This window comes from Amblyomma americanum, chromosome 10 (genome assembly GCF_052857255.1).
Source record: "Amblyomma americanum isolate KBUSLIRL-KWMA chromosome 10, ASM5285725v1, whole genome shotgun sequence".
NCBI classification, from domain to species: Eukaryota; Metazoa; Arthropoda; class Arachnida; order Ixodida; family Ixodidae; genus Amblyomma; species Amblyomma americanum.
Window position 1 is genome coordinate 106,483,750 of NC_135506.1, and position 9,499 is coordinate 106,493,248.

Here is a 9,499-nt window from a genome sequence, read left to right on the forward strand (position 1 = left end):
TTCACGCTAACACGATTCCATTATAGTCGAATCTCGGTCATTCGTTCTCGAAAGGGACCGAAAATTCGAACTGAGCGGGGTTCGCGTTAAGGGAGCTTCCTCAATACACTTGGTTTTGGCATACGAATTAATGAATTGGTGCTTTACTGGCGCAGGGACGATTGATACCATGAGCCAAGTACTCGGGACTAACCGGAGGGCTCAGCCCTCAGTTGCAGCACAATCAGCACCGATGGCTCCACCTGCTTCCCCGTTGCGGCTTCGGGGGCGGAACCGGCCTGTGGGTGCTTTCTCCGCAGGAATAAGTGGAAACACGTGTCTCCTCTCCAAGACCGGCTGGGATGACAATCTTTACTCCAAGACCGGCTGCATTGAGAGGACGTCAAATGAGAATGCCACAAAATGAATAGGTAGTTCAATTCAGTACACTTCATTTTAATTAAAAAAAATAGAATGCGATAATGCCTTGGAGGTGATGCAGGTATTCTGTAAATAAATAAATAATAAAAGGCATGAATCAGTCGAGACCTTGTCTCACCTTTGAAAATTAATAGCAGGGAAAATTTTTCAACCTTAATATTCAACTTCAATATTTCAAGGCGCCGCCCGGGGACACCTGGCGGCAATATATTCAACTTAAGACATAAAACGTCCACACATGCGAATACTCAGTGCAGGCTGTAGATTAATACAACTTACGCTTTGAAACAAACATGATCGCGACAACGCACTGGTCAGAAAACTGATCGGAAATCTCGAAGTGGAAATAATTTGAAATAGTTAACATGGAAGAAACCTGACAACAAAGTTATGAGGTCTGATAATACATATGAGTGTCTGTTGTATGTATGAAATGTTCAGTGGCCATTAAGACGTGTATACTGTAATTCGAGTGGCTTAAATGGCAGCGTAAGGTCAAAATAGCGCTCGTGATGGCAACGCAACTTTATTGCTTGATAAGTAAGATCCTGTTTTCAATAATTAGTTCTTACGCTTCTTGCTTTGTGTGCGTAAGTTCTAAAGCGATATTGAGGAGATATATTATTGACTTCTTTAAAGCCTTTTGTGTGGAATACTTGAGGCAGTTTAGACTAATGTACCTTGTTGGTAGGCATTAAATCACATCTTAAGAAGAGTGGTTGGGCTGACAGGGGCTTCAACAAATGCAAAACCACCACAGGGTTCTTGGTAATTGATTGTCATGCTTCTGTTCGCGTAGCCAACGTATGTGCAGGGTTTTACTCTTCCAGTTTTCCTTCTTGTTGAAAATGTATTCAATTCCGCCAGTGTTGATATTAATGCCACGTGTTTCCGGGAAGATACGTAGAGCAAAATGTTGGGCCTGTTGGTGTAGCGACATATTCACGAAAACTTTGCGCAGATTAACACAGGGCGGAAGGGAGAAACATGCACTCACACACGACCACGAAATATTTTCAAAAATGTTCGAAAATAGGCCTTCCGGGGTGAAAGTACGGGTTTTGCAGCGTAATATTACCATTTTGGCGCACATCGGAAAGCTGGTAAATTGCCTTGAGTAGCAAGCTGGTTAACCAAACTATCGCTGACAGGCAACTAACTGGCTACAGTATGGTCAGCCTTACCGGTCGCTGAGGGGGGGGGGGGGTGATGGAAGTGGGTGCGACCAAGGTGCTGCTGTTCCAGCAAGCTGCCCCCTGTTGCCGTGCTGCCGCCTGAATCCCCTGTGGGAGGGGGGGGTGGGGGGCGGGGGAGCTTCGGCGCAGTCCCAAGTATTTGCACACAGGCAGGAAGCTTTTCATGGTGTTCATCCGCGACATCCCCAACCGCTTTTTGTCATCAGTATCTAACGAAAACACAATCCTACAACACCCAAAACCTATGTTATAATAAGGAAAAAATACGTACAAATCCAGTTTTTTAAATGATCACCATCCTGCTGTAAGCATTATCCAGGAAAGTCAATCATTGAAAGCTTTCAAAAATAGCATCACTATGTATCTGTTGTCACTGCAGGCATGACCACTATTTTTGTTTTTATTCTGTCGTTTCTCGCAGTTTTTGCCCTACTGTTGTACATAAATGTTCAATATGAAATAACTCAAGTTTCAATGTTAACCAATCCACTCTGTAATTCCTCGTTTAGTGTTTATTTTATATGCTGAATGTCTTGTGCTCTCGATTGGGAGCAAGAAGGGCACAGACTCTTTGTCAGGCATCCATTTGCCTTTTGGTCTGCGCCCTAGGCAAATGTACCACACGTTGCCTGAATAAACTCTTTGACTCTGACATGGAATGCGAGTCGGTTGCAAATTCTCCACAGCCCAGACTTCGTTTGTCTGGCCGGAAGCCCCCTCGAAGACCCCACTTCGATATCGGAAACAAACACGCAGCGGCTGGGTGCCGCGCTCTTTTCACCAAAAGGGAGTGCATGCGGCATAGTCGTTTTGGACATTTTCGTCGCCCTTTGAAGCCACGTCGGCCAGTACCCATTCAAACACCCCTCCACACCTGCTACCATACACTGACAAGGGGCATTGTGGGCCGCAGCCCACTCACATGGCCACGGAGAGTGCCCTGACAGTCCTCCTGGGGATTCACAACACACTACATGGTAGGCCCCCGTGGGACTATCGACGTAGCTACTGGACACGGAACAGAGGCCATAACCGCCTCACAGCCTCCAGCACGAATGAGGGGCCACCAACCAGCACGTCCTAGTCGGATTTTTCATCAGCTGACACACCTTTGTGGAATGGGACACGTGTGGGTCAAAATGTTTCGGAAAAGCAATTAATTCCTTTCCAGCCTAAACATGCAGCTACAAACCGAAGGGGATGGTCTGCACTGCCCCGCCGTCAACAGCACCTTGCATCCCTAAATACGTGGCCCCGTCTCTAATCAGCCAGAAAATTGACCGTTTTCTTTATTTTAGTGTCTCGAGAACTTCTTGGACACCCGCATGTTGGACAAACAGGGAAGCCAAGCTTACCTGACCAAGTGCCTCCATGGTAATCGAGCATAAGCCGAGTGCTCCAGGCATGTCCCTGAAAAAGAAAAAAAAAAGATAGAAACTTTCAATGATAATTAAGATGTCAGTGCCATCTGATAATCAAAAATGCGGTGAAGTGGTATATCATAGGGCCATCACCCGTAGAGGAGGGCGAAATGTTATACGATATTAGTGGCAGTAATGTGAGACTTTAATGTGAGACTTTATTTAGGCACAACACTTAGACCCCTAAGACGACGATGGCCTGCTGCACGAGAAAACGCTGTTCGTGTTCACCTTCAGCTTCAAGCCAGTCCAGCCAGCTCCCGACAGTGCGTGTAAGGGGGTTCGAAATTAATACGATTGCAGAGAAACCGGGCGGGAGAATAAACAGCTGGAGAGGTTGGCATAAGGGGAAGAGCAGTTGTTATATGAAGGATCGCGACGGAATTTGTACAGGTAAAGTCGTGCAGTTGTGACAAGTGTGTCGAGTTGTATCTGTCGAAGGATGTGAGCCTCCCGCTCAGAAAGACTAGGGTGAGAGTTGGGTTAAAGCTTACGGTTGAGTCGGAGAGCGTTGTATATAACATTCTTCGATGGAGCAAAGGTAGCTGTAAACCGCAATAATAGTGCAAAATTCATGTGGTAGATGGCGTATCTTGTGTCATAAAAGAGATGTTTCCGGAATGTTTCCGGAAGGGAAACATCCTTCTAAGGCAAGGAAACATCCTCGGATGTTTGGATTTCGTCTTAACGTTTGCTGAGCACGCCGATGTAAACACTATGATCCTTAAGTCGGGGGGCAGTCGCATGCACCGGAGTATCGCCCACACGCGTGTGAGAGAGGATATACAGACATCCTAAACCTACACAGGGGGACGAGAGCTAAATACCCCCACCGCATAAAGCCCTGACGAAAGAGGAAGCAACGTTTTCTCGCAGACTGCAAGCAAACTCCATCCCAAATTTATACATTCTAAACAAAATGTACCCGACGCAGTACAGAGATACCTGCCCCTGGCGCGGGGCCACACTCACACTCTACCACATCACATGGGAATGTAAACGCAACCAAACATTCCGCCAACGCAATAACCCGAGTGCGGAGCAATGGGAGAGTCGGCTCACGAGCTGCGAGCTCACGTCCAAAAGGGCTTTAGTGCAGCACGCAAGTTAGGTAGCTGAGCTTAGTGGAGCCCTGGAATAGGGGCCCAACCTTGCTTAAGAAGAGGCCTCAAGTCGCCAGCGCAGTGAAGACGACGGAGGCCTCGAGACGCCAAGCTCTTGAAAGCACCCAAATAAAGTTTTTTTTTTCTCTCTCTCTCTCTCTCTCCGCCGAATACACTGCAAAATCGAAACACCGACAGAGCTGCGCTCAAATTTCGCATTGAATATCGTAATCGTCGTTAGAATTGTTTCGTTCAGGTAACAAACAAACCGAACCGTGAACTCCTTTACTCACACGAGAACTTTGCGGGTGGCACGAAGGATCAGCCTCGACCCGCCCTCCCAGGTTATTCGTAAAATTTTGATAAGCAAGTATGATGATGCGTTTCCAGAAATGGACAGTATAAACGGACATGAATCATTTCCCGCATTTAGGCGTCTTACCTCCCAAAAGCAAGTACTTGTGCGTTACTTGTGTGCGCGCGATTCTCACTTTGGAATGCACTTCTCCTTTAAGAATGTGGGTAAGAAGGCCCGAAGTTTTTGTTTTCTGCGTTCCCTATAAGACAAAATCCAGCTCATTTGCGAAGATGACGGATGCAAAATTGATCTGAAACGAATCACTGCTTAGTGCAGCCCACTCTCAGAAACAACTCCAAGATCGCTTCGTACAAAACTGTGTAGTACACAGCGTGACTAAGCGTTAAGTTCATTCACGGGGAGCGACATCACTGTTCAGTATATCTGACTGAAATCTGACTTCGCGTGAGGACTGTTTTAGGTGTTTCTGCCCTTGGACGGAAGGAGTTGTTCGTATCAGTAACCTGGTTCCCGACGATTACGTAACAGGAACACCTGAAGCGTCTGCACACGATGCGGATGCTCAACTATATGACAGGACGCATTATCTGATTGGCCGACAGGGGAAAGTGAACTCAATAACGACCCGCGAAATATCCACAGTTGCACTTTCCTCTTCCAGCAAGACTGGTAATGCCAAAAAGTGACTTCGTGTAAAACGCCAATTCGAATTACGGGAATTAGTACTCAGATTCTACCGCAGTAGTTCGGCACTTTATCGTTAAAGCTAACTATGAACCGAGGTATATCGTGACTCACCGAGGCACGCAATCCAATAATTCCGGAGGCTGGCCACGCACCACCGGCTTCCACGCTTCGGCCTTGGGGCTTCGGACGTTGGGTGAGGTCCTGCAGGCACTGTGAACTTTTCCCGTGACAGGAAAGGAAACGCAGGATTCTGCTCGAGCAAGCAGGCCTGGCAAGAATAAAAGGATGCCTCATATAGCAGGTCGAAAAAAAATTAGCTGGGGCTTAACTCGCTTAAACCAATGTGCTACGTGCAAAAGCGTGGTGAAGTAAAGGATGACGCCACAAGCGACGCCATAGCAAAGAGATGGCGCAAAACGCCATTATATTTTGGCGGCTTTTGATGCTTTTACCAGATGTAGCTTGACCTCCGGATTTTTTATGTCAATCCACTCCAGTCAAAGAGAATGCTTCCGTCTTATGAGGTGTGTGCCCTTTATCTAGTTGGAGAATTTTAAGACCGCCGAAGCATTTTGGCCTCATGGTGCGTTATTGCTATTGAGTCAAAACCAAATGAAACATTTACTTTGCTCTTTTAGTACAAATTCCTGTCGTGAACACTGCCAGTCCTGTGGAACTTCCGTGTCCATTCAAACTCTTCCTGTCTTTGTTTACGAATAATTCCCCGGCAGCACAACTGATCGGCCCAATATTGGAAATATATTGGCAAAGGCCAGTCCAACGTAGGAACAGAGTGAAACCAGTCATTTCCAATACTCAGCCGATTACCTGTGGTGCTTAGGTTTCGCCTGCCTGAGGATCTTTAACGTGCAATGAAATCGCAAACCAAACGGGTGCCTTCTGTGTTTCGCCTGCATCGAAATACGGCCACTGCGACAGTAACAAATATTTGGCGATGCCGAAATTAAGGAAGCAGTAACGGCATCGCACTCGGTAGACACCTGAACTGCACCGTGACGGACGGTATGGAGGAGGGATAGAAAAAAAGAAGGGAAAAATAGATGGTGCAGCGGATGACTCCGGATTAGGTTCGACTGCCTTGTGTTCTTCCTGCACTGGCATCGCAGAGCGCACGGCAGTTTTATACGCATCACCTTCACCGAACCGCGGCTTGCATTTGATACCGCATCATCGGGCTCAGCGGCCGACTGAATGAGTCACCATGGCTGATACTTGCTTTCCTTCGCTTCTGCACGGCGAACACCTTCGTAGAACACCACCGCGGCCATTTTAAGTTCCAGACAGCCTTGAAGCCAGACGTCTTTAGTGATATTAACGCTTTTTATTACATCAGGCCAGTAAGACGTGGGGTCACTGCGCGTTTTCTTTAGAAACCTGTTTTGGGTGCCTGAATCAATGTGCCCTACTGAACAAGCGTCTCCATCTGGCTTTCGGAGATGGCAACAAAACCATGAACTCGAGATCTGCAGCGAACGTCATATAATATAAGCCGTAGCGGCGAGTAGGATATAAGAAAAGCACACCCTCAATGTTCCCTTCTTTCAGCCCCCGTTTCTTCTGTTGAAGTTGCATTACATACAACTGCCAACTGTGCAGCTCATTGCACTCAGACCAAACACACGAGACCATGCTCACTCACCCAGACCGTCGACCACACTGGACAGCCACGGCGGTGATTTGCCTGCTTCCAGGATACGGCTTGGTGACTGGGCGGCCAAATTGGACGGAAAGCTGCTCACCAGCTTTGATGCTGCGGCTGCCTCGCCCTGTCTGCCCATAAGGAGGAAGACTGCGAATATGCAGAAAATGCCAAGTCTCTTCTTTTGGGATGTGGCAACACCTGTGACAGGTAGACATATCGCACAAATCACACTGGAATCTGCGCTGTACAGCTGGCCGTACGATTATTCCACTGCGGGTATTGAATGTGTACTGTCACAAATTCTTTTCATGCCAGTTCCGTCCTGGAATACACCTTGCTCAATATTACTTGCAAGAGCACTAAATACTGGTCGACGGGTTTATTACGCGAAGCTTTACCATTTGGCCGCAGAAAAACAATATTAATTCCATTCAAAGAATAGTGTTTGTTTATGCTAAAGCTGGCGCATTATGCTTTACTGCCGCCGTGCAGTGCCCCATCTGACTGTTCCTGCGACTGAGACCGCCGGAAGTAGGCTATCACCAGGACTCACTCTTGCACATAAGACATGCAAAGAAAACCGCAGTGCGTTATGGGTATGAACCCTAGACACTATGGGTTTAGGAAAAAGAAGGAGAGACTCTTAACAAGATTTATGGTTGTCGGCATAACAGTGGCCATGACACCATAGCCTACACCTCTTCATAGCAGTAGGCAATAGAGCCATATTAAATGAAGCTAGTTTTGCCAATCGATCACGTAAAGGAGTTCTTACAACGCCCGTCGATCGCCGAGGCACGCCGAACGCGCCCTGCGTCCAACGCGGGTGATGGGTGAAAAATCAGAGACGCGTGACTGCCCTGTATCAAGCGCTTCGACGGCTTCAAATTTTTGTGCCAGTATAAATGCCACCACGAAACGTTTGGCCACGGTTCCGGCCCAGGACACCCAGGCATATAGAATGCACGAGGCAGACTGCGTTGTCCCGAGCACAAAGTAAGAAAACGGAAAAGCATTAAACTAAACGCGAGCTGAACCAATGCGAAATGTTCCCGAACTTGCGAGGCTTTCCAGAAGTGCGAGCTCCACAAGGTACTCTTCTACAGACGTAGGAGAAAGTCATGAGTCACGTGTCATGGAAGAGGACGAAGAAAATTCATAACAGGTAGAAAAGAGAATGAAGGGACGTGTATAATTCCAGGTGGGAAAGAAGTATGGTATGATGCGGTATGACGTGCTATGGTATCGTATGGTATCATGCGATATGGTATGGATAACAGAAGCCAGAGTGGAGAGTTCCGGTTTAATGTAAGCTGCCGGGGGCTCTGCAGTGGGAGGGTGTTCCAACCGGACCCCGAGGTAACCATAGCCGACTGCGTGGAGTAAGGGCCGGATTTGCACAGGCCCTGCTGCCTTATGCTGCGTAGCCTTGGGTTACTGCGTTCTATTTGGAGGAAACACAAGGATCTTTCCAAGGTCGGCTACTACGTGTATTCAGAAGACTCCCAAACAGGAAGTCACAGAAGGCTCGGCATCCTAAGAATTACAAAGAAAAATACACCTATGGGCTGAACTTCCTGCTTAGAACTCGCGAATTTCGACCTCGGAATTCGCGACGTACAAATCTGCAAAATACTTCTTGATCTCAAGGCGCCTGCACCGGCGTGCTTTCAAGGCAGCTGACAGCCGACTGCCACGAGATGAGAGAGAAAAAATGAATTCAAATTCCATTTTAATCTTTGGAACTCGAAACATTGGTGCCACCGTTAAATGCGGAGGTTGTTTGCAGCTCTTGCTATGCAACATAGCTGCAGTGGCGCCCGCGATACATACTCTAATCCCACCGCATTGCTATTCCAATGTATATAATCGTTCTGCTAACAGCTCTGAAAGTCTGCTATAATTAATTGCCGGCTTTGCCAAGTTCCAGCAACTAGGCACTTTCGACTCGCTACAAATTTAAAATCTCATTTTCATCTCAGAGCGAGCTGCAGCAACGGGATCAAACCCGTAACATTAGATTGTCTCTATTTCTGTGGTACAGTCTCAAGGCTAATATCCGAAGCTGGAGAGAAACAGACGAAGGCGTTGAATTATGCAAGATTCAAATACAGAGGTTATCAACAACGCTAACCCTTAAGTTTCCGTTAATCACGTTAGCATTAACGGGATTTCACTTTAATGGCATCGGCTGCGATTTAGTGGCTTAGAGCAAGGGCAGGCATTGCGCCGAAACTTGATCCCATGCCTACCGGTAATCCTCAGTGTGGCGGCTGAACGTAATAGTCCGGTTATCACCACGTCCACCTGCTTTCTCGCTGCGGTCGTTGAAGGTGCAGTCGCTAGTTTTCCAGTCTTGACGTGCTTAAGTCGCGGGAGGCAGTGGAAACGCAAGTCTCTCCTTAAGGAACGAGACAACGCTGCAAATAAAAGAGAAAGTCTCGTATAGTTGGTTAAAGAAAATGGCGGCGTGTGCAACGAGCCTTCAGATCATTCGCCCGAAATTATTCGCTCGGAAAATAACGTTCGGTCGGCGTGGAGGTCGCTTTGCCCACACGAGCCATGGGTCATAAGGATTTAATGGTTCTGTTTCGATTTGGTTTTATTTCTGACCATTCGTCAAAGGCTGAAACAACGCTATGAACCCGGCATAAAATTCCTGGCAACGCGCTCCTTTCAGATTTATAAGT

General features: G+C 47.3%; 1 protein-coding gene across 1 annotated transcript; it reads right to left on the reverse strand.

Moving 5' to 3' along the window:
* Positions 1–241: 241 nt before the first annotated feature.
* LOC144107804 (uncharacterized) lies at positions 242–9,208 on the reverse strand. Its single transcript, XM_077640997.1, has 5 exons — positions 9,062–9,208; positions 6,807–6,956; positions 5,258–5,414; positions 2,972–3,026; positions 242–366 (listed from the first exon to the last, which is right to left on the reverse strand). The coding sequence occupies exons 2-5, from the start codon at positions 6,943–6,945 to the stop codon at positions 352–354; spliced, it is 366 nt and encodes a 121-aa protein (XP_077497123.1). The 5' UTR covers positions 6,946–6,956; positions 9,062–9,208; the 3' UTR covers positions 242–351.
* Positions 9,209–9,499: the final 291 nt, after the last annotated feature.

Coding starts and splice junctions, on each gene's coding strand:
- LOC144107804 (XM_077640997.1), bottom strand. CDS start 6,945: ATGGGCAGACAGGGCGAGGCAGCCGCAGCATCAAAGCTGGTGAGCAGC. Junction 5,415..6,806: donor CAGTGTGGTCGACGGTCTGG/GTGAGTGAGCAT, acceptor TATTCTTGCCAG/GCCTGCTTGCTCGAGCAGAA. Junction 3,027..5,257: donor TTATTGGATTGCGTGCCTCG/GTGAGTCACGAT, acceptor TTTCTTTTTCAG/GGACATGCCTGGAGCACTCG.